This window comes from Solanum dulcamara, chromosome 12 (genome assembly GCF_947179165.1).
Source record: "Solanum dulcamara chromosome 12, daSolDulc1.2, whole genome shotgun sequence".
NCBI classification, from domain to species: Eukaryota; Viridiplantae; Streptophyta; class Magnoliopsida; order Solanales; family Solanaceae; genus Solanum; species Solanum dulcamara.
The window spans coordinates 64,771,859-64,797,319 of NC_077248.1; the positions used below are offsets into that span (position 1 = coordinate 64,771,859).

Here is a 25,461-nt window from a genome sequence, read left to right on the forward strand (position 1 = left end):
GAGTCCGTGATGGCAGGGTTCAATATATGCTAATTTTTTTGTTTTAATTTATGTGATATGAATGAAATTTTGAGAGTTAACTAAATTTTTTTATATGTTTTAAAAATAATTTAAGTTATTAATTATTGTGATTATAATACTTTTACATTATTTTTAAATTTATAAATCATTTCAAAAGACTTTTTCATTATTGAAAATGCCTTTTTAATAATCTAATACTTATGTCAGTTTCCTTTTTAATAAACCTTGTAAAAAAATCAGACTAGTTTTTTTCATCAATTGTAAACACATTTAATTAATCAGATCACAAAATTACAATTAGTCGTGTTACCTAGTTATACTAATTTCCCCCCCTAACAACTTCTCTAAGAGGAACAACATATTCTTAAGTGAGAAGATCAAACTCTTTGTAATTAAATTTTAATTGTTTGCAAGAATTCTGCATTTGTTTTTAGTAAATTTTACCTAAATTTCATAGTGATTTTTCTCAATTACACTCTATTCTTACTTTTTTTTTTAAATTATTCGAAATTCCTTTTTTTGGTAGAATCCGGATACATCATGTACGTCCTGAGTGATATATCCGATCGATTTATCGCGTATGTATTCGACGTCCTGATACATCACGTAAATGATGTATCTGACCAATACATCGCGTAAAGTGATGTATCTGACGTCCTACGTTATGTATCCGACCAATACATTGTGTACAGTGATGTATCAGAGAATAGGAAAGAGTAGGATTTTTTATAATTTTTTCAAATAATAGAAAATTTTAGAGAATATAGTAAAATAAGTTACATATTTAGGTAATTATTCTTTATTTTTTATCCTGTTCGTTGTGACCATCCAAAACCTCGTTGTTTTCTTATTTAAATCTCATGTTTCCTCAATCTCTTTCTCAATGGGTAAAAAAGTTAAATGGTAAGAAGAAAGTGTTTTTTTTCTCTTTTATCTATAGTACTCTATCCGTTTTAATTTAAAAGAGGTTATCTCTTCTTCTTCTTTTTTAAAAAAATCTTATACTTATAGTTTTCCACATAACATGTTACAATTAAAATCAATTATTCATATGCATAAACTCAAAAAAAATAATTGTTTTTGTAACGAATCTTATTTGTCTTTTAACAAAAAAAAAACAAAAAGAATTCCACAATTGCTATTATAAATTTCCTCTCATTTAGAAAATAACTAGGAATAGAAATGTAAAACCAAGTGGATTCTAGTTTTGAAATGGACCCCGTACATTTAATGGCCCTACTTAAACTTATATATAATTAAATACATTTTATATGTATTACATCACATAAAATATATATGTCTAATTGTTCAATTTTATATAAATTTTCAAATTTACTTGTGCATATTCAAATAACACATTTATGTATTACGCTTAGATTAAATTGACTTTGAACAAATAAAAATAATTGAGATGGAGCCACGTATGCAAAGGATTTATCCAATAGATATTAAATCCTTTGAATTTATCTTTTTATTTTGTACATGAAAATATTTCTGCCACCCGCACGAATGTAAAGTGTCACGTGAAGTAATACTATTTTTATTTTTCATTTATATAAATATGCATGCCCTGGAAGGGCTTGCATTTGCCGTTAACTATTAGGGAAAAATAATAATAATAATTGAAGAAAAAATGGAGAACAAATTGTGCAAATGGGGTTTCGATAATGGCGAATTGAAGGAGAAATCTTCGTTTTCAATTCGATCAGTACTGGAAAGGATAATGGAAAATCTCAAAGAAGACGATGAAAGAGTAGTGATTCATCTGGGTCGGGGTGACCCATCTTCAATCCCCTGTTTTCGAACTTCTCCAGTAGTGGAAGATGCCCTATTTGGTGCTGTTAGATCAGCAAAGTTCAATGGTTATGCTCCTGCTGTTGGAATTTATTCAGCAAGAAGGTAAATTATTATTTTTTAGGATTATTTGTTACTGTAATAGTTTGGTCTGCATTCAGTGAGGAGGTAATGGGTTATTGTTTACATATTACTATGCAGTACTTTTTTTTTATTGTTTCACTGCTTTGGACTGTCTTTTGGATAAGGTTTGCCTATATTTTTTTTTTCCAAGTATCAATTTTTATGGGACTAATATGTTGTTATTATTGTTATAATTATTTTTTATTGATTTCCGGCGGCGAGTTAGTGGGAGGAGTTGTTCCAGATTTTCTGTTTCACTCTTTCTCCTCCTCTTATTCTTCTTCTTCTTTTTTCTTGTCTTTTACTTTTTTTTCCGGTGAGTACCTCCAGTATTTTCCGACGTGAAAAGTATTTTCCGATATGAACAGTATTTTCCGGCATGAACAGTATTTTCCGACGTGAATAGTATTTTCTGACATGAACCAAGTTCTTTTCAACTGGAATTCGTACGTCCGGTTTCCATATATTCTTTGTTCATACACTTTTCCTTACATTTTGCTGACTTTAGACCATTGAATACTTTAGTAGTTCATACGCGTTTTCGTAGCTTTGGGTAGTGATGGTAGACTAGGGTCATGTTCTCATCCAGGGTCGGGGACGAGGATAAGTGGGTTAAAGGAGCGTTTAGATTGAGAGTAGGTTCTTGGAACATTGGGACGTTAACGGGAAAGTCCATAGAGCTAGTTAAAATTCTTAAGAAAAGGAAGATTAATATAGCTTGTGTTCAAGAGACCAAATGGGTAGGTACTAAAGCTAAGGAGGTAGACGGGTATAAGCTTTGGTTCTTTGGTAGATCGAAGTATAGGAATGGGGTAGGCATTTTAGTGGACAATGATTTTAGGGATCAGGTAGTGGAGGTTAGGAGAACCACTGATACGATGATGTCGATTAAGGTTGTCTTTGAAGGGACCACTTTGAACATTATTAGTGCTTATGCGTTGCAAGCGGACTTAGCCGAGGAGGAGAAGAGGCGCTTTTGGGAGGATTTGGAGGAGTTAGTGGGAAGCATACCGCCTACTGAGAAGCTTTTCGTGGGAGGGGATTTCAATGGGCACATCGGGTCTATTTTGGGAGGGTATGATGATGTGCATGGAGGCTTTGGCTTCGGGGACAAAAATGGAGGAGGAGTTTCACTTTTGGAGTTCGCAAGAGCTTTCGGGTTGGTGATAGCCAATTTGAGTTTCCCAAAAAAGGAGGACCACTTGATAACCTTCCGTAGTTCGGTGGCTAAGACTCAGATAGACTTTTTACTCCTTAGGAAGGATTATAAAGGTCCGTGCAAAGACTGTAAGGTCATTTCGATAAACAACGTTACAACCCGACATAAGCTCTTGGTGATGGATTTAGGGATCGAGATGACGAGAAAAAGGAGGGTCGGGGATGATCGACCTAGGATCAGATGGGGGAGTTTGACCACGACTAGTGCCCTGGAGATGGGAGAGAAATTGAAGGACATGGGGGCCTGGGATAGTAGTGGGGATGCGACCAGTATGTGGGATAGGAAGGCTAGTTGTATTAGGGTTGTAGCAAGGGAAGTGTTGGGAGTCTCGATAGGTAGTCATACTCGACATCGAGGGGACTAGTGGTGGAATGGAGAAGTGCAAGGGAAGGTGGAGGCAAAGAAGATGGCGTACGCGAAGTGGATAGAAAGCACGGATGAGGTGGAAGAGTGGACGAATAAGGAACTTTATAAGATTGCGAGGAAAGAGGCGAAGTTGGTTATTTTGACAGCAAAAACGACAGCTTTTGAACGCCTTTATGCTGAACTAGAAGAGAAAGGTGGGGATAGGAAATTGTTCAAGCTAGCCAGGGCGTGAGAGAGAAGGGCACACGATGTGGATCAAGTGAAGTGCATTAAGGATGAGCATGGAAAAGTATTGGTAGAGGAGACTCTCATTAAACAGAGATGTCAGTCATACTTTCATAAACTCTTGAATGACGTAGGGGACAGAGACTTTGTGTTGGGAGATTTGGAACATACAGGGAGGCGTCACAATTTTGGGTATTGCAGGAGTATTAAGGTTGAAGAGGTTAAGGGTGTTGTTCGTAGGATGCGCTGGGGAAGAGCAACCGGACCTTACGAGATTCCTATGGCTGACTAGGTTATTTAATGTCATCTTTAAAACGGCAATGATGCCCGAAGAATGGAGGTCGAGCGTAATGATCCCTCTATACAAAAACAAAGGGGATATCCAGAGTTACAACAACTATAGAGGTATCAAGCTACTAAGCCACACTATGAAACTGTGGGAAAGAGTGGTGGAGATGAGGGTGAGGAGAGGCGTGTCTATTTCAGAGAACCAGTTCAAATTTATGTCGGGACGCTCAACTACAGAAGCCATCCATCTTATGAAGAGACTGGTGTAGTAGTACAGTGAGAGGAAGAGGGACTTGCATATGGTATTCATCGACCTAGAAAAGGCCTACGATAAAGTTCCAAGAGAGATACTATGGAGATGTTTGGAGGCTAAAAATGTACCTGTGGCGTACATTAGGGTGATCAAGGACATGTATGAGGGAGCCAAAACCAGGTTAAGGACAGTAGTAGGGGACTCAAAGCACTTTCTAGTTGTGATGGGGTTGCATCAAGGATCAGCTCTTAGTCCGTTTTTATTTGCCTTGGTGATGGATGGATTGACGGGACAAATTCAAGATGAGGTGCCATGGTGTATGCTTTTCGCGGATGACATAGTCCTAATCGATGAGACTCGTAGCGGAGTTAACGCTAAGTTGGAGGATTGGAGACATACCTTAGAGTCTAAAGGGTTTAAGCTGAGTAGGACCAAGATAGAGTACTTAGAGTGCAAGTTCAGTGAGATACCTCAGGAGGTTGGCGTGGAAGTTAGGCTTGGTGCCAAAGCCATCCAAAAAAGAAGTAGTTTCAAATATCTTGGGTCTATCATGCAAGGCAGCGGGGAGATTGATGATGATGTCACACATCGTATTGGGGCAGGATGGATGAAATGGAGGCTCGCTTCCGGAGTGCTATGCGACAAAAAGGTGCCACCACAACTTAAGGGCAAGTTCTACAAAGTGGTGGTTAGACCGGCTATGTTGTATGAGGCAGAGTGTTGGCCAGTTAAGATCTCTCACATTCAAAAGATGAAAGTTGCCGAGATGAGAATGTTGAGATGGATGTGTGGCCACACCAGGAGCGATAGGATTAGAAATGAGGTTATTTGGACAAGGTGGGAGTGGCCTCGGTGGAAGACAAGATGCGAAAAATGCGACTGAGATGGTTTGGGCATGTGAAAAGGAGAGACACAGATGCCCCAGTGAGGAGGTGTGAGAGGTTGACCATGAATGACTATAGAAGAGGTAGGGGTAGGCCGAAGAAGTATTGGGGAGAAGTGATTAGACAGGACATGGCGCAACTACAGCTTACCGAGGACATGACGTTAGATAGGAGGGTGTGGAGGACCTACATTAGGGTAGAAGGCTAGTACATAGTCTCGTTATTTTTTCCTATTTGTAGGCGCATTAGCATATTACAATTTCTTGTGCTCTCATTTCTGGTATTTCTGTTATTATTTATTACTTTCTGCACTTTGATTACTCTATTTTATCTGCGACACTTTTGTTATTTATTTTCCTATATCGCTTTGAATTTCTTAACCTTATCTGAACCCTTTTTATGCTTTTTTTTAGCCGAGGGTCTCTCGGAAATAGCCGTCCTACCTTGGTAGGAGTAAGGTCTGCGTACAATCTACCCTCCCCAAACCCCACGTTGTGGGATTTCACTGGGTTGTTGTTGTTGTTGTTACTATTTGATATTTCTTGTATTTCGATTATGGTATTATTTTATTGTAGATATTGTTCCTTTTTTTCAGAATGCTTTGTCGTGCTATCTTTGGTATTTTGTCGTGGCTGTTTCACTTCTATTATTTCTGTTTTTAGACTGCTTTGTGATATTTTTTCTTGAGCTGCGGATCTATCAGAAACAATCTCTATACCTCCTAAATCCCACTTGGCTATTACCTCAAGCTCATTTCTTCTTCTTCTTCTTTTTCATAATTTTCCTGCTAATTACAACAGACTTACAACAATAATCATGTTATAAGTCTAAGGCAGCCATATCTTCTAAGCACTGAAGGTGGATGTGAGCATGAGTGGAAAATTTCCTTGTCGTCGTGTTGTAGACTTCTTGTCATTTATTTTGGCCTAATCATCATGAATGAGGATGATTAGGTCTCAGTCAAGCACAAGATTCAAAGCTGGAATCTTCTCAAGTTTCTTTCTAATGTTATGAAAAAAAGCTATTTGCTGATGCCAAAGACATACCATCTGATAGATGCCTATTTTTCCATCTGTTGTAATAGGTCGATAGCGAGATATCTCTCTCATGATCTTCCTCATCAACTATCACCAGATGATGTTTTCCTTACACCTGGTGCTAATCAAGCGATTGAAGTTGTCACGTCAGTCCTTACTTGCCCTGGTGCCAACATATTGTTCCCTAAACCAGGGTATCCATTTTATGAAGCTCGTGCTGCGTGTTGTAATCTTGAGGTCCGTCATTTTGACCTTCTCCCAGAAAAGGGCTGGGAGATTGATCTTGAAAGCGTAGAAGCCCTCGTTGATGATCACACCATTGCTATAGTCATCATTAATCCTGGAAATCCTTGTGGAAATGTTTTTACGTCTGAACACTTGCAACAGGTAGGATTGACCTCGATATTGATGACTACTGTCACTCTGTTAAATCTCACAGTTTATATCAGAAAACTATTTTGCCTAATTTTGTCCGTTCTTATTTGCTTATTGAAGATTGCAGAGACAGCAAAAAAGCTAGGAATCCTTGTGATTGCAGATGAAGTCTATAGCCACCTATGTTTTGGTAGCAAGTCTTTTGTATCAATGGGAGTATTTGGATCAATAACTCCAATTTTAACTCTCGGGTCAATATCAAAAAGATGGATCGTTCCTGGTTGGCGACTTGGTTGGATAGCAATGGTTGATCCTAGTGGTGTCCTTAAGAAGTCCGGGGTTTGTATCATATCATTTTCTTCTCTTTATTTCTTGTCTTTGCTCTGTTAAAAATGAGAGAGCAAAATGCTAAATTACTGCAGTTCGCCAATTGGGAAATATATTGATCTATGCAACACTAGAAACTGATAGAGTTGTATAATCAATTGTATAGATATCTGAGAAGTTAAAAGAACATTTTCCTGCAGATTAAGCCGGAGCATCTCGAGCATGTCAATTCCTTCATGTGATTGAATCTTCTGTTGCTTTTTCTTTTCAGATTGCTGAATGCCTTCAAAATTATCTTGAATACAGTGCTAATCCTGCAACTATAGTTCAGGTATTGCTGTACGTCGTTTTCCTATGATCAAATTGGTCATACACATAATTAAGTCTATATAGCAGCAAGCCATGGGAAAGAAGCTATAGCTTTTGCTGATGCTTACCGATTTAGATCCTCTAAGGGGAATGATTTCATCGCATTATGCTGTAAAGAAGTTCTGACCCGGCATGTTTGACAATGTACAGGGAGCAGTACCTCACATCCTTGAGAAAACGACCAAGGAATTCTTTACAAACATCAACAATGTACTGAAGGAAGCGGTCGATGCATTTTATACCAAAGTTCAGGAGATACCTTGCTTTACCTGCCCGTACAAACCAGACGGAGCAATGTCCGTGATGGTGAGGACTTAACAAACACTTCGATTTTGATCCTCTAAATCCAATTCTGAAGATTCTCAATTTCTTAATTTGATGCCTTGTAGATTAAATTGAACCTTTCATTGCTGGAAGGCATAAATGATGATATGGATTTCTGCGCTAAGTTAGCCCATGAAGAATCAGTAATCATTCTGCCAGGTAAAATAGCTCATGGTTGCTCAAAAAGGAATCTAAACGAAATTTCTTTTTTTAATTTCCCACCCGGTGTCCGATATCTGTATTGGGGCCCTAAATTCAGATTGGCGCTGGAAGTCCCACATTGGGGTAACACGCTCTCAAACAAAGGGAATTCCATACCCAAGGCTCGATCCTTGAAATCTACACCCACAGGCCACTCTTGAACTATATAAAGTCAAGAAGCTTAAAAAACTTTAGTTGTCTTTTTCTAGTCTAACCAAAGAAGAAAATAATACTTGCCTTAGGGAGTATTGATTAACAATAAAAGCTTTTAAAAGCGCTCCAGGTCTGTTGGGGTTTTTATGTGCACTTAAAGTGAAATATATATGCAATGCAGGAAAAGAAGTAGCAAATTCATTCATAATGTTTCTTTACAACAACAACATACCCAGTGTAGTCCAACAAACTGAGTCTAGAGAGGGTAGAGTGTATGCAAACCTTACTTTTACCTCAGAGGTAGAGAGGTTGTTTCTGAAAGACACCATAATGTATTTTGTAACAATTAATATATTCCTTTGCCTATTATATCCATTGTTTAAAACCTTGTGATTCAGCATACGACTTGTGGGCAATGAAGTGCACACCTTATCTTACCTACACCGAGCGCTCTTCCTGAGCCTTTCTAAGCTTCAAGGCTTAAGCGCGTCTTAAATGAGCCTTTGACACTGTAGGCCTTAGGTCTTGGTTTATTGCACTTTTCTCTGATTTCTTTCACATCCACCAACTCTCTGACCACATTAAAATAGGTTGATTTTTCTTTTTTGGTTTTACTGAAATGTTTGTAAATATTGCAGGAGTGATTGTGGGACTAAAGAATTGGTTGAGGTTAACTTTTGCCATGGAGCCAGCCATTCTTGCAGAAGGACTTGAGAGGATCAAAGCTTTCTGCTTGAGGCATACAAATAACTAATTATTAAGTTTTTATTTGATAAACTATTTGTGGACCAAATCTTCTCATCATTTCATCTCTTGAAAGGATATTTGAGAAAAAAATAAAGGGGTGGAACTATTCTTCTTTAAGTTTGGAAGGTTGCGATTGATCTTTAAAATAGATTTCAGGTAGATTTCTCGGTCATAAGAAAAACTATCAAGGATGAGGACAATTTTATGAACCTTTTCATAAACCAGACACGTGAAAGTGCACCCAACAACCTAGGAAATACGTGGTCTTGAACTTTTGACACTCGCTTGCCTTATTGGTACGCTCTTAATGTCAAAAGTTAAAATTTATACAACTTGAAGTTTTATTCATGAGACAATCAAACAAATAAAATTAGGAATTAGTACAGAATAGAAATCTAAATGGTCCATTTGTGAAATGTGGTTTATTATCATACTAGTAGCCTAAAATTTGTACAAGCAAAGATGAATTCATGATTTAATTAAGTTTTATGGATTTAATCTTTAAAGTTTGAAGTTTTGAACCAAATTATATTATTAAGGAAAAATACACGAGACCAACAGATATAGCCCCTGTATTTATTTGAAATAGTGATACTTTTTAAATAATATATGATACATGGGGGAGAATTTGGATTTAGTAGCAAATAAATTCAATACACATACTTTTATTTCAAGCCTAAAATACAAGTGTATTTCATAAAATACAATGACATGCATGGAATTTTTTGGTGTTGGCTTGGGGTGATTTATGGTGATAATATATCTCATAAAATACAAATAACATACAGTGATATGGATACAATAATATATTTTGTTTGTGCACGAATAAAATGTGTTCTGTTGCATTTTGAAATCAATTGTTGCTAAGTTTCGTGAGTATATGTTTCGTAATTAGGGGCAAAACTATTGCTACGAGTTCCTATCTATTATTGTTGTATTTTTCGTGGACTTTTAACATATATATTATATTTCGCTTTAAAATAAAAGTATTGAATTCAGATGAACTTGATAACATTCAGGGAAGGATCGAGAGAGTAATATGTAGGTTTACATGAACCTAGTAGCTTTTGTTTAGAACCTATGTATGTATTAAAATATCCACTAAATAGCTATAAATATTTAATTTTAAACCCTATTGTTATTGCATGTTAACTTGAGGTCATTGTAGAAACTCATAAATTTCAAATCATGAATTCATCTATGGTAACATTAAACCTTCTGGCCCTATGTGCAAGACCTATTACTTCATCCGTTTCAATTTATTTGTCATATTTTGACTTGACACTTAGTTTAAGAAAGTAAAAAAATCTTTTGAATCTTGTGATCTTAAACATGTTATGTGAAAAATTAAACGTAAAGAATTCTCATAAAAGGAAAGAGACCTTCTCTTTTGAAATAGGCTAAAAAGAAAAATAGAATAAACAAATTGAAATGGAGAAAGTATATCAGATAGTTAACGAAGGAAATTTACGTTATCTCTCTCCGTGATTACTTATTTACATTTTATTTAGTGAATTTGATATTCCTTGTCACCCTGACTATCTCAAATTCAAATCTAAAAGTCTCATTCTGGATGTAATATGTTTCCTACTAAAAACGATTATATTCTCAAAACTTAAAATCAATTGAGAATAGATGATAAGAATTATCCATCCGACCACAATCATCCACGTAAATAATTAGGTTGTTGGAAAATGATACATTGGATAAGCCTAGAAAGTATATAAATTCTTAATCACATACATCATCCCATAAAATCATACAACAATTATATAATTCTTAATCACATTACCTATGAAGTCAATATTTCCATTTCAACAATATTTTTGGTTTATATATCTATTTTTAAGTTAAGATACTTTGAATATATTATACAATTAGATAAGTATGCATATCTTTTAAACATACACTTTATTATCATAATCTTTTTTTATTAAAGTAGAACATATACGTATCTACGAATATAGATAGGACGAAGCAAATTTTGACATTCTAAAACATTTTTTCCAAAAATTTGCCCTCTCCCACCCCATTTCATTGTCACTTCTATAGAGGTACCAAACATTCTTAATCTTTTTTTTTTAATTATTATTTAATGTTTTTGCCATTTCTATTTTTTAGAATTATTTTTTCATTTCTATTATTTAATTTTCAAGTAGAAAATTAATAAATAAGAGGACCCTTTCAAAAACCCTAATTTGTTTGTTTTTATTCACACTCCCACTTTTACTCTCTTCTATTCTCATTTTCGAATTTTCTGAATTTTATTTAGGGTTTAAGGTATTTCTAATGGCTACGACGGCGACACCAGCGGCGGCGGCAACCAGCACGGCAACTACTTCAGAGAAGAAGAAGCCGGTGTTTGTCAAAGTGGAAAGCCTAAAACCTGGGACACATGGTCATAACTTGACGGTTAAGGTTGTCGAATCGAACACTGTCAAGGCTACCGGAGGTGGGAGCCGTGGAGGCAGAGCATCGGTGTCGTTAAATTCTCGGGCTCCGCCACGGATCTCCGAGTGCCTCATCGGTGATGAAACAGGGTCCATACTCTTCACTGCTCGTAACGAACAGGGTATATTTGCATTTCTGCGTTTTTGCTTTAGCCTTCAAAATTTTCGTATTTTTTTCCTTGGATATTAACTTTAGCTTGTTATTGAGGAAATGAGATGGGAAAATTAGGGGAAAAGATTAATTCTTTTGCGTTTCCCTTTTTATGTTGTTTCAGTTTTGATATTTTTTCCTTTGATGATCCAGTTTAGAGATAGGTTAGTATTATGTGTTGGAATGGAACATGCTGAAATGGCGCGAAATTTGTAGAGGATTCATTTAGCTAACTCTAATTAATCTGGGATTGATGCTTAATTGATGATGCTATTGTTGTGATGGTGGGTGAGTAGGGTTTAACACTTTGTTTGGATGGTTGTTACGCATTATTTCATAATGTATCGCATTGTATTGTGTTGTATTGTATCGTACTCTATTATTTTAATAAATACAGTGTTTGGATATATTTTATCATTCTCCATCGTTATATAATGTCATTTATTCATGATTCGAATGATAAAACTTACGAGAAAAGTAGGGTACGGGTAGAGTTACTATGAAAAGATAGGGTAAAAGATGAAATATAACTATTAAATAATAAATAAAGATAAAATGAGAAGAAAATATTAAAGTAACGACGGGAGCACACCAAATCAGTTGTTACATAAAATGGGTTTTTTTGTCGTTACCTAATGATGGATTTAAACGATACAATATAATAGAATTTAAGTAACAATCAAAACAAACATTGTATTGAAATTAACAATACAATACAACAAGTAACAACCATCCAAACAAGGTGTAAGAATCATTGGCCCTCATAGGACCTGCTCGTGACATTCTTTTCTTTTTAGTCAGTTCCAAAACGAATGACACCTTTCTATATTTTAGTAATAATTTAACTTTAAACATCTCGTTTTACCTTTAATGAGATGATTTATAGCTTTAGAGACTACACGTTTCAAAAGTCTTTCTTTCATTCTTATACTATGTGCCATAAATTGGGACGGGAGGGAGTACATAGTAGTGAAGAACTTGGAGAAATATGAATGTTCAGTTTCTATTTTCATGTTTGATCGAATGGATGCATTAAATGTGTTGAAGCGTGAATCTTACATTTTTCTGTTGTATTCAGCTAAAGATAGATTGCCAAGTATTCCTTGCTATGTAATTTTTTTATGAGTTCTATCAGCTTTGCTTGCTTGTTTATTGGAATTCAGGGTTTTATTGTTCTGTGTGTAACTGCTAGTATCTCATGCTGCCGCTCACAAAGGTTTAATCGCATTGTGCTTTGGAATAACTTGCTCATCTCATCTTTTTAGGAAATTATGAAGTTGGAAATTGTACCAATGATGACCTAGACATTGATTATATTAACCTCTTTGTATATTCTAACTAGTTGTACCTTTTTTTCGTGGAGATGTGGAGATTTGATTTGATGGCTCTATATATTATGATCGCTGGCAAACTGTGTTTTGTTTTCATGTTAAATTTTTTCTTTTATAATCGTTGTGTCCGGGCAACTTACACGTACCTAGACTAATTCCAGGGGTACTTGTTACCTCCCACCAAAACAAATACTGGTAACTTTGTGTTTGCTTGGACGGATGGGAAAAAATCACCTCATGTTTTTGCTTTTTTGGGGATTTGAATCTGAGTTTCATGGTTCTCAACACATTTCATCGACTAGTAGGTCACAACCTTGGGTACTTTTTCATTTTAAACTTCATAGACTCATTACAGGAATAGGAAGCCTTAGAGAAGGAACTCTTTATTTTTGTTTTTTGTATGGGAGGCTTTCAATGCTTGAAACCTTCCTGGCACCATCTTAGTGTCAGGTTTGTGATTTGTGCTATAACACATTATCAGTATTAAAAAATATGTGGTTTGTTATTGGCTGGCAAATTCTTTAGAACACTTGTAATTGTGTTTTTGTGCAGAAAAGCTGGATAATGATTAGTGATAGTGCAATCAGTGAAAGGGAGGATGCCATAGGGTTGTGTTTTGGATAAATCTGCTCTTTGAAACAGTTGTATTGTGATTCTGTGTCCAAAAGACAAGATTACTCTTGATAATGCAATCAAAGAAAAGGTGATTCTATTGAACGTTTTGTGTTGGGATACTTACTCTTTTCCTTTTATATGCAGTTGATTTAATGAAGCCAGGTACTACTGTGATTCTGAGGAACGCGAAGATTGACATGTTCAAGGGTTCCATGCGGCTTGCAGTAGACAAATGGGGCCGTGTTGAGGTTACTGAACCGGCTGATATTGCTGTTAACAATCAAAACAACCTTTCTTTAGTGGAATATGAATTGGTGAATGTTGAAGAGTAGAGGGGACTGATTACCAGGCGTGGTAGTTTTAAGTCGTCGAGTCCAATTCTTGTTTTATTTGTTAATTATTGCATTCCTTGAATTCTCTTTGGAATTTTATGTGCGAGAATGACAGCATTTCAGGCCTTATAATTTGTTCCCATACCATGGAAATGTCTGCCATTGTTTATTCTCTCTGGGTTTTGTTGTTTTTCTCTGTTGCATAAATTTTCGAACTTGTTCTTATTAGTAAATAGAGAATGATGCAAGTGATGAAGCTTTATATCCTTATTATTATAGTTTATGTACCGATATTGGCTTAAGATGTTATTCAATTAGGTCCATCACTCCATGTGGATCATCAACTGCAAGGGGAGGGGGTTCAAAAACAGTGTCTCTACCTTCATGAAGAGTAAGATTTGTGTATGCTATCTCTTTTTAGATTCAATTTTGTGTACTAATTTAGATGCATCCTAAAATTACGCCTTAAATTAGATGTCTTATTACTACCACAAAATTACACATCAACAACTCTATCTTATTGATGGTCTATCTTATTATGAAGGGTCTCGTAAATTTTTGCAAAAAAAATAATGTTCGAAAGTCAATTCACCAAAAAACTTAGGGGCTCACATACAAAAAACTGAAAAATATCACTTAATTTCTGTTGAATGGTAAATGCTAAAAGAATGGCGTGGATCATGGTGAGACTACATATACTGTTATCCTAGTTCATTATGGAGGATTTTATAAAGTTTTTGCAAAAAAAAATGCATGAAAGCTAGTTCACCAAAAAATTCATAGGTTGACACATGAAAAATTGAAAAATCATCTAATTTCTATTGAGTGACCCCTAAATGTCAAAAAAAATGGAGTGGATCATAGAGAAGCAACAAATCATTACAGAGGATCTCGTAGAGTTTTTGGTAAAAAATAAGCCCCAAAGCCAATTCACCAAAAAATTTAAGGGCTAACACACAAAAAACTGAGAAAATTGTTTAATTCCTGTTGAGTGACTCCTAAATGCTAAAAAATGGCGTGAATCATGGAGAGATAACATGTACTTTTATCCAGGTCATTACAGAGGGTCCTGTAAAAATTTTACAAAAAATATGTCCAAAAGACAGTTTAACAAAAATGTCATAAGCTAACACACACGAAAAACTAAGAAAATCACATAATTCCTGCTGAGTAACCCTTAAATACTAAAAAAATTAGCGTGAATCATGTCGATACTACACATACTGTTATCCTAGATCATTACTGAGGGTCTGGTAAAGTTTTTGCAAAAAAATGCCCGAAAGCCAGTTCATCAAAAAAATTATGACAACAAATACGAAAAACTAAAAAAATCGCCTAATTCGTTTTAAGTGACCCTTAAATGCTAAAATAATTGTATGGATCATAGAGAGGCAATCCAAGTAATTACGGAGGGTCACGTAAAGTTTTTTAAAAAAATGCACAAAAGTTAATTCACCAGAAAATTAATGGGGTAACCACACACGAAAAATAGAAAAACTCACCTAATTACTATTGAGAGGCCCCTAAATGATAAAAAAAAAATTGTGTGGATCATGGTGAGGCTGCATATTCTGTTACCCCAGGTCATTATGGAGGATCCTATAAAGTTGTTTAAAAAAATTTTAATAGTCAGTTCACCAAAAAATGCATAGACGTCAAACGAATAACTGACAAAATCATCTAATTCATGTTAAGTAGCCCCTAAATGCTAAAAATTGGTGTAGATCATGGCGATGCAACACGTATTGTTACCCCAGGTCACTACGGAGGGTCTTGTAAAGTTTTTGTAAAACAAATGCCCGAAAACTTGTTCACCAAAAAATTAGTGGCTAACACACAGAAAAACTGATAAAATCGTCTAATTCCTATTAAGTGGCCCCAAAATGCTAAACAAATGGCATGGATCATGACGAGGCTACACGTAAAGGTACCTCAGGTTATTACGGAGGGTTATGCAAAGAGTTTGCAAGAAAATGAATACCCGAAAATCAAATCACAAAAAAATACATGGGTTAACACACATGAAAAACTGAGAAAATCATTGAATTCTTATTTAGTGGCTCCTAAATGCTAACAAAATGGCTTGGATCATGGTGAGGCTATATGTATTGTTATCCAGGTCATTACTGAAGGTCTTGTAAAAATTTTACAAAAAAATATCTAAAAGCCAGTTCACTAAAAAATTCATGGCTAACACAAACGAAAATCTGGAAAAATCGCTTAGTTCTTGTTGAGTACCCTACATGCTAAAAAATGGCATGGGTCATCTCGAGGCTATACGTATTGTTACCTTAGATCATTACAGAGGGTCCTGTAATAATCTTACAAAAAAAAATACACAAAAGCTAGTTCATCAAAAAATTAATGAGGTACGCACGAAAAATTGAAAAAATAGCCGAATTCTAGTTGAGTGACTCCTAAATATTAACAAAATAATGTGGATCATGGCGAGGCTACAAATACTGTTATCTTAGGTCACTACGGATGATCTTGTAAAGTTTCCAAACAAAATGCCCAAAATTCATTTCCTGTAAAGTTTTAACCAAAAAAATGGCTGAAAGTAAATTTACCAAAAAATTCATTGGTTAACACACACGAAAAAACTAAGAAAATTATCTAATTTCTATAAAGTGACCCCTAAATGCTAAACAATAACGTGAATCATGACGAGCTTACATATTCTATTTTCCATGGTCATTACGGAGGGTCTTATAAACTTTTAATAAGAAAACACCTGAAAACCAATTCAACAAAAAATTAATTCATGCGCTAACTAATGCGAAAGACTGAGAAAATTGCATAATCCTGTTGAGTGGACCCTTAATGCTAAAAAAAATTGGCATGGATCATTGAGAAGCTACACGTACTGTTACCCTATGTCATTAAGGAGGGAATGCAAAGTTTTTACAAAAAAGCCCGAAATCAAAAAATTCATTGGCTAATACACACAAAAATTGAGAAAACTGCTTAATTTCTATTGATTGACCTCCAAATGCTAAAAAATGGCAAGTATACACGTATTTTTACCCCAGGTCATTATGTAGGTCCTGTAAAGTGTTTGCACACACAATGCCCAAAAGACAGTTCACCAAAACAAATATGTGCTAACACACAAAAAACTGAGAAAATCGTCTAATTTCTGTTGAGTCACCCCAAAATATAAAAAAAATAGTGTGGATCAGGACAAGATTACACGTACTGTTATCCCAGGTCATTACGGAGAGTCCTGTAAATTTTTATAAAAAAATATCCAAAAGTCAGTTCACTAAAAAATTTATTAGCTAACATACGAAAAAAAGAGAAAGTTGTCTATTCATGTTGAGTGACCCCTAAATGCTAAAGCACAAGGTGGATTGTGGCGAGGCTACACATACTTTACTGAGGTCACTACGGAGGATCCCATAAAGGCTTTGCCAAAAATGCACGAATGATAGTTCCAAAAAAATCATGGGCTAATACACACGAAAAACAGAGAAAATCGCCTAATTCATGTTAAGTGACCTCTAAATGCTAAAAAAGTTGTATGGATCATGCGAAATTACACGTAATGCTATCCCAAATCATTATGGAGGTTCCTGTAACTGAAAGCCGGTTCACAAAAAAATTCATTAAGTAACACAAGTCAAACTGAGTAAATCATCTAATTTCTATGGAGTGACCCCTAAAGGCTAAAATAATGGCGTAGATCACGATGAGGCTATACATACTTTTACACCAGGTCATTACGAAGGATACTGTAAAAATTTTGCTAAAAAATACCCAAAAACCAGTTCATCAAAAAACTAATGGTCTAACAAACACGAATAACTTTGAAAATAATCTAATTCTTGTTAATTGGCCCCTAAATACTAAAAATAATTAAGTGAATCATGGCGAGACTACACGTACTGTTACCTCAGGTCATTACGGAGGGTCCTGTAAAGTTTCTGAAAAAAAATGTTCGAAAGTCAATTCAACAAAAAATTCATACGCTAATACAAACAAAAAAGTATGAAAATGGCCTAATTCATGTTGAGTAGCCCCCTAAATACTAAAAAAGTGTCATGGATCATGTTGATGCTACATGTAGTGTTACTGCAGGTCATTATGGTGGGTCTTGTAAATTCTTTGCAAAAAATAAAGCCCGAAAGTCAATTCACCGAAAAATTCATGGCCTAACACACACGAACAACTGAAAAATTACCAAATCCTTTTGTGTGGCATTGTGTGTTCAAAAACTTTACAGGACCGAAAAATTAACCCATGTCCGAAATTCAGTTCACCAAAAAATTCATTGGATAACAGACACGAAGAACTGAAAAAAATGCCTAATTCTTGTTGAATGTCCCCTAAATGATAAAAAAAATGGTGTGGATCATGGAGAGACTATGCTTACTATTACCCAGATCATTATGGATGGCCTTGTAATGCTATAAAGTTAGCTCACTAAAAAATTCATGAGCTTAAACACATGAAAATTTGACAAAAATCGCCTAATTTCTGTTGAGTGACTATTAAATTCTAAAATCGCATAATTTTGGTTGTGTGAACCTTATATTGTAAACAAATAGCGTGGATCATGGCGAGCTTACACGTACAGTTACCCAGGTTATTACAGAGGGTCCTGTAAGGTTTTGCAAAAAAATAAATTCCCAAAAATCAAATAATAAAAAATCTCATTGTTTAACACACGAAAAACTGAGAAAACTGTCTAATTCTATTGAATGGACTGTAAATGCCAAAAATATGGCATGGATCATGGTGAGGCTACATGTAGTTTTATCCCAAGTCATTACGCAGGGTCCTATAATATTTTTTTTAAAAAAAATATCCATAAGCTAGTTAACCCAAAAATTAATGGGTTAACACATACAAAAAGTTGAGAAAATCGCTTATTTCTTGTTGTGCTAAAAAAGATAGCGTGAATTACGGTGAGGTTACACGCACCGTTACCTTAGGTCATTATGAAGGATCCAGTAAAAATTTTGCAAAGAAAAAATTGCCCGAAAGCCTGTTCACCAAAAAAATTACGGTAACACATACAAAAAACTGCTAAAATTGTCCAATTCCTGTTGAGTTTTCCTAAATGCTAAAAAATGGTGTGGGTCATGGAGGCTATACGTACTGTAACCCAGGTCATTACAAAGGGTCCTATAAACTTTTTTCCAAAAAAAGACTCAAAAATCAGTTCATCAAAAAATTCAAGGTCTAACACACAAAAAACTAAAAAAATCACATAATTTCTATTGAGTAAACCCTAAATATTAATCATTTGACGTGGATTATTGCGAGGATACACGTACTATTAACCCACGTCATAACAAAGGATCTTGTAAAGTTTTTGCAAAAAAGTGCTCGAAATTCAGTGTACAATAAAAAATTAATGAATTAACACACACGAAAAATAGAGTAAATCGCCTAATTTCTATTGAGTGCCCCCGAAATGCTAACAATATGGCAGGTATCATGACGAGGCTATACTTACTATTACCCAGATCTTTATTGAGGGTCTTGCAATGTTTTTCTAAAAAATGCCCGAAAGCCAATTTACCAAAAAATTTATGGGCTAACACACACGGAAAAAAGGAGAAAATTGCTTAGTTCCTGTTGAGTGACCCTTAGATGCTAAAACATTATGTGGATCATGGCGAAGTTAGTAGTGCTGTTACCTTAGGTCATCACAAGAGGTTCTGTGAAGTTTTTTCAAAAAAATACACAAAATTCAGTTCACCAAAAAAATCATGGAATAACACACAAAAAAAACTAAAAATATCGCTGAATTTATGTTAAGTAGCTCCTAAATGCTAAAAAAATAGTGTGGATCATGGAGAGAATACACATAGTGTCACCGTAGGTTATTATGGAGGGTCCTGCAAAATTCATGCAAAACAAAAATTCCCAAAAGTCAGTTCTCCCAAAAGAGCATGGGCTAACACAGACGAAAAACAAAAAAAATTACCTAATTTCTGTTGAGTGGCCCCTAACAACTAAAAAAATGGCGTGGATCATGAAGAGGTTATACGTACTATTACCCCAGGTCATTACGAAGTGTCCTGTAAATCTTTTACATTAAAAGTTTGCCCAAAAGCCAGTTCACCAAAAATTTATTGACTAACACACACGAAAAACATAGAAAATCGCCTAAATACTAAAAAATGGCTTGAACCATGGAGAGAATACATGTACTGTTACCCTAGATCATTAAGAATGGTCATTAAAAGTTTGTGCAAAAATAATATCTGATAGCCAGTTCATCAGAAATTCATTGGCTAATATACACGAAAAACTAAAAAAACTGCTTAATTTATGTTGAGTGGCCCCTAAATACTAAAAAATATCGTAGATCATGGCGAGACTACATGTATTGTTACCCTAGATCATAAAAGGGGTCATGTAATGCTTTTGCAAAAAAATTGCCCGAAAGCCGAAAGCTAGTTCACTAAAAAATTCAAAAGCTAACACACATAAAAAACTTAAAAAATTGCATAACTCCTACTGAGTGCCCCTAAATGCTAAAAATATGGCATGGATAATGTCAAGGCCACACGTTCTATTACCTCAGATCATAACGGAGGCACCTGTAAAGTTTTTGCAAAAACATGCCCGAAACGCAGTTCACCAAAAAATTAATATGTTAATACATGAAAAACTGAGAAAATCATTTAATTTCTATTGAGTGGCCCCTAAATGCTAATAAAAGGTGAGGATCATGGTGAGGATACACGTACTGTTAGTCCAGTTCATTACAGAGGATCTTATAAAAAAAAATTTATTTTTAAATGTCCGAAAGACAATTCACTAAAAATTTAATGGCAACACACACGAAAAAAATGCTAAAAATATGAGTGCCCCTTAAATGTTAAAAATATGGCGTGGATCATGGCGAGGTTACACGTACTATTACCTCAGGTCATTATGAATGATCCCGTAAAGTTATTGCAAAAAAATGCCCGAAATCTAGTTCACAAAAAAATTCAAAGGCTAACACACGAAAAACTAAAAAAATCGTCTAATTCTTGTTGAATGGTCCCTAAATGCTAAAAAATGGCGTGGATAAGTCTACACATATTGTTACCCTAAGTTATTACAGATGCACTTATAAAGTTCTTGCAAAAAAATGCTAGAAAGCCAGTTCACCTAAAAATTCATTGCTAACAAACAAAAAACTGAGAAATTGACTAATACCAGTTGAGTGGGCCTAAACGCTAAAACAAATATCGTGGATCATTACGAGGCTACACATACTATTATCTCAGATCATTATGGAGGATCTCAAAAAAAAATTGCAAAAAATAATGTCCGGAGGCTAATTCACCAAAAAAATTATGGACTAAAACAAATGAAAAAGTGAAAAGAAATTCCCAACTCCCGTTGAGTGGCCCTATATGCTAAAAAAATGGTATGAATCATGGAAGGGATACACATACTTTTAGCCCAGGTTATTACACAAGATCCTGTAAAGTATTTTCAAAAAAATTGCTCAAAAGTTATTTCACTAAAAAATTCATTGGCTAACACACACGAAAAATAGAGAAAATTGCTCAATTTCTATTGAGTAGTCTCTAAATACTAAAAAGGGGAAAGGATACAGTACTGTTACCCTAGGTCATTAGGAAGTTTCTGTAAAGATTTTGCAAAAATGCTCGAAAGCTTGTTCACAAAAAAAATTATAAGTTAACACACAAAAAAAATTGAAAAAACTGCCTAATTTTTGTTGAGTGACCTCTAAATACTAAAATATGGCGTGAATAATAGAGAGGCTATACGTACTATTACTCCAGGTCATTATAGAGGGTCATGTAATGTTTTTACAAAAAATGTTTGAAAGAGAGCTTATCAAAAAATTCATAGGCTAACACACGAAAATTTGGAAAAAATATCTAATTCTTATTGAGTCACCCTAAATGCTAAAAAAATATTGTGGTTCATGGAGAGATTATACGTACTGTTACCCCAAGTCATTACGGAGTGTTCTGTAAAGTATTTGCAAAAAAAATAAATCGAAAGCCAGTTTGCCAAAACCTCATGGGCTAATACACATAAAAAATTGAAAAAATCGCATAATTCCTGTTGAGTGACCCCAAATGCTAAAGTAATGGCGTGGATTATGGCGAAGCTATACATACTGTTACCTAGGTCATTACGAAGATTCTTATAAAGTTTTTTCAATAAATATGCCCAAAAGCCAGTTCACGACAAAATTTATGGGCTAAAAGACAAAAAAAATGAGAAAAACGCCTAATTTCGATTGAGTTGCGTCTAAATACTAACAATATGGTGTGGATCATAGAGAGACTACACGTGCAGTTACCTTAGGTCATTACAGAGGGTTCTATTATGTTATTTGCAAAATAAAATGCTCGAAATCTAGTTCACCAAGAACATTATTCGCTAATATACAAGAAAAACTTAAAAAATATCTTAATTTCTATTGAGTGGCCCCAAAATGCTTTTAAATGGTGTCGATCATGGCGAAGGTACAAGTACTGTTATCCCATGTTATTACAGAGGTTCGGTGAAAGTACCTGTAAAGTTTTTCCAATAAAAATGCCAAAAGGAAGTTCACCAAAAACTCATGAGTTAACACACGAAAAACTGAAAAATCGACTAATTCCTTTTGAGTAGACCCTAAATGCTAAAAAAATGGCGTGCATCATGAAGAGGCTACATGTAGTATTATCCTAGTTCACTACGAAGGGTTCTATATAGTTTTTGCAAGAAAAATGTCCGACAGTCAGTTCACCAAAAAATTCTTGGACTAACATACAATAAAAACTGAGAAAATTGTCTAATTCCCTTTGATTGACCCTTAAATGCTAAAAAAATAGTATTGATCATGGCGAAGCTACACATACTGTTTCCCTAGATCATTATAGAAGTTCCTATAAATATTTTGCAAAAAAATTACCTGAAAGTAGAAAGCCAATTCACCAAAAAAAATCATATGCTAACACACATTTAACACTGAGAAAATCACATAATTCCTATCTTATATTAGCGTATGTAAGGCTTCAATGAAATTATTCCTTTCACTCTCAAAATACTTTAGGCATGAGAGTGGAAGGAATACTCTCATTGAAGCCTCACATACCTGGAATCCAAAGTTTTACTCAGAATTGAAGGACTTAACGAACACTTTTGAATCCTAACATTTTCTTCTCACCGGAGCGTTTTGTTTACTACCCGAAGTATATGAATCACCGAAATAGTATATCTACACTACAAAGAACTAAAACTATATTTTGAGAATGAGTAAAGAAGTGTATAGATAGAAGAGTTGCTTGAGAAAGTTTGATGAACAAAATGATGAAATTAGGTGGGTATTTATAGGTGTGAAGGAGGGACCTAACAATAATTAAAATAATTATAAAGAGAAATCTGAATATTTAATAGAGGATTGTGATGTCATGAGTGATGTCAAATGGAGGACTATTGATGTCATTGGTAATGTCAAATGGATCTAGATCTTCTATGGTTGGTGAGATGAATCTTCTTTTTCCGGAATACCCTTTTTCGGAGCTATGTTTGAACAAGATAACTTTCTAATTAGGATTTGGTGTCTTCATATGAATTATATATATAGAGGTTTCCTTTCATACCGTTCAAGAATAAACTGATTTGGATCATTCTACAGTGAGATATGATTTTTCTTCTACAAATACTCTATTTCTTCACAACATCAGGTCTTGCAAAGATTAATTTATTTGACCTACTTAGACTCTGAATCTTAAGATATGATCTCATAAAAGTTGTAGGTAAAGATGTTGGAGTTATTCAGAAATTTGAATCACCTAATTTAGACCAACCTATGAAAAGTTATGCCCAAAATATAGAAGCAGTATTATTTTCGTCAAGAATTGGAAGACCATATATAACGTTTTTAGGGGCTGTTACAGGAGGGACCTATAAATTTTTTTCAAAAAAATGCCCGAAAGTTAGATTACCATAAAATTTATGGGCTACCACACGAAAAATTGAGAAAATCGCCTTATTTTTGTAATAACCCTTAAAAGCTAAAAATGTTGTGGGTCATGGCGAGACTATATGTATTGTTAACTCAGGTCATTATGAAGATTACTGTAAAGTTTTTTTAAAAAAATTACCTAAAGCGAATTTATTAAAAAATTAATGCGCTAACACACACGAAAAACTTAGAAAATTGCTTAATTCTTGTTGAGTGACTCATAAATGCTAAAAAATTATGGATCAAGGCGAGACTACACGTACAATTAACTCAGATCAATAAGGAGGATCATGTAAAGTTTTTACAAAAAACTTCCCAAAAACCAGTTCAACAAAAAAATTATGGGCTAATACACACGAAAAATTGAAAAAATTGTCTAATTCTTGTTGAGTGACCCCTATATGCTACAAAAAGTGTGGATTATGGAAATGCTACACGTACTATTACCTCAGGTCATTATTGATAGTGTTGTAAAGTTTTTGCAAAACAAATACCCGAAATTCAGTTCACCAAAAAATTTATGGACTAACACACACAAAAATCCATGAAATTCGCATAATTCCTGTTGAGTGGCTTATTAATTCTAAAAAAATGGTGTGGATCATGGCTAGGCTACATGTACTGATATCCCAGGTCATTACGGGGGGTCCTGTATATTTTATGGGAAAAAATGTGTTAAAGTCAATTCACCAAAAAATTTATTGGCTAACACATGAAAAACTGTAAATCGCTTAAATCTTGTTGAGTGGCCCCTAAATGCTAAAAATAATGGGGTGGATCACGGCGATACTAAATGTACTATTACCCCAGGTCATGACGAGGGTCTTGTATAGCTTATGCAAAAAAAATGATCGAAAGTCAGTTCAATAAAAAATTTATGGGCTAACACACGAAAAATTGAGAAAATTGCCTATTATGGCGAGGCTACACGTATAGTTATCTTAGGTCTTTAAGGAGGGTCCTGTAAATTTTTTGCATAAAAAATGGCCGAAAGACACCAAAAAATCATGGGCTAACACCCACGAAAAACTGAGAAAATCGCATATTTCATGTTGAGTAGCCCTTAAATGCTTAAAAATGGCGTGGATCATGGAGAGGCTACATGTATTGTTATCTCAGGTCAATATGGAAAGTTCTATAAAGTTTTTGCAAAATAAATACTCGAAATTCAGTTCACCCATGAGCAAACACACACGAAAAATTAAGAAAAATATTTAATTTCTATTAAGAGCTCCTAAATGCTAAAAAGTGATGTAGATCATGATGAGGCTACATATACTGTTATCTTAGGTCATTACGGAGGATCCTGTAAAGTTTTTGCAAAAAAATGCCTGAAAGTCAATTCACTAAAAAATTCATGAGCTAACACACAAAAAATTGAGAAAATCGTCTAATTTCTATTGAGTGACCCTTAAATGCTAAAAAATTTGGCGTGGATCATGGAGAAACTACATGCATTATTATCCAGGTCATTACGGAGGGTCCTGTAAAGAAATTTCAAAAAAAAAACTGAAAATCAGTTCACCAAAAATATCATAGGCTAATACACACGAAAAAATAAAAAAATTGTCTAATTCATGTTAATTGACCCCTAAATGCTATAAAAATTGTGTGGATCATGGAGAGACCACACGAACTGTTACCCCAGGTTATTATGGAAAGTTCTGTAAAATTTATGAAAAAAGAAATTCTCGAAACCTAATTCACCAAAAAACTAATAGTCTAACACGAAAAACTGGAAAAAAAAATCACTTATTGTTTGTTGAGTGACTCCTAAATGCTAAAAAATTGATCTAGATCATGGTAATGGTGCACATACTGTTGCCTTTGGTCATTACGGAGAGTCCCGTAAAGAATTTAAAAAGAAAATGCCCGAAAATAATTCTACCAAAAATTTCATTGACTAATTATTTGATACGAGAAAATTGTAATT

The 25,461-nt window shown here is 34.7% G+C and overlaps 2 protein-coding genes and 1 long non-coding RNA gene across 3 annotated transcripts; 2 read left to right on the top strand and 1 right to left on the bottom strand.

Annotated features, from left to right (window-relative positions):
- The first annotated feature begins 1,609 nt into the window (after positions 1-1,609).
- Positions 1,610-8,823, top strand: LOC129877595 (tyrosine aminotransferase-like). Its single transcript, XM_055953120.1, has 7 exons — positions 1,610-1,920; positions 6,258-6,597; positions 6,706-6,924; positions 7,184-7,243; positions 7,432-7,587; positions 7,671-7,764; positions 8,598-8,823. The coding sequence occupies exons 1-7, from the start codon at positions 1,655-1,657 to the stop codon at positions 8,711-8,713; spliced, it is 1,251 nt and encodes a 416-aa protein (XP_055809095.1). The 5' UTR covers positions 1,610-1,654; the 3' UTR covers positions 8,714-8,823.
- LOC129877596 (uncharacterized) lies at positions 7,178-7,616 on the bottom strand. Its single transcript, XR_008763567.1, has 3 exons — positions 7,541-7,616; positions 7,350-7,449; positions 7,178-7,264 (listed from the first exon to the last, which is right to left on the bottom strand). It is a non-coding gene; the product is annotated as an uncharacterized LOC129877596 (long non-coding RNA).
- A 2,076-nt stretch (positions 8,824-10,899) lies between the features above and the next one.
- LOC129877491 (uncharacterized protein At4g28440-like) lies at positions 10,900-13,847 on the top strand. Its single transcript, XM_055953000.1, has 2 exons — positions 10,900-11,278; positions 13,398-13,847. Exons 1-2 carry the CDS (start codon positions 10,996-10,998, stop codon positions 13,583-13,585), a joined length of 471 nt encoding a protein of 156 aa, XP_055808975.1. The 5' UTR covers positions 10,900-10,995; the 3' UTR covers positions 13,586-13,847.
- Positions 13,848-25,461: the final 11,614 nt, after the last annotated feature.

What these genes read in the sequence shown, in the direction of transcription:
- LOC129877595 (XM_055953120.1), top strand. Translation starts at nt 1,655, where the DNA reads ATGGAGAACAAATTGTGCAAATGGGGTTTCGATAATGGCGAATTGAAG. An exon ending in GGAATTTATTCAGCAAGAAG is followed by an intron (nt 1,921 to 6,257) that starts GTAAATTATTAT and finishes CTGTTGTAATAG; the next exon opens with GTCGATAGCGAGATATCTCT. An exon ending in GTGTCCTTAAGAAGTCCGGG is followed by an intron (nt 6,925 to 7,183) that starts GTTTGTATCATA and finishes TTTTCTTTTCAG; the next exon opens with ATTGCTGAATGCCTTCAAAA.
- LOC129877491 (XM_055953000.1), top strand. Translation starts at nt 10,996, where the DNA reads ATGGCTACGACGGCGACACCAGCGGCGGCGGCAACCAGCACGGCAACT. An exon ending in CACTGCTCGTAACGAACAGG is followed by an intron (nt 11,279 to 13,397) that starts GTATATTTGCAT and finishes TTTTATATGCAG; the next exon opens with TTGATTTAATGAAGCCAGGT.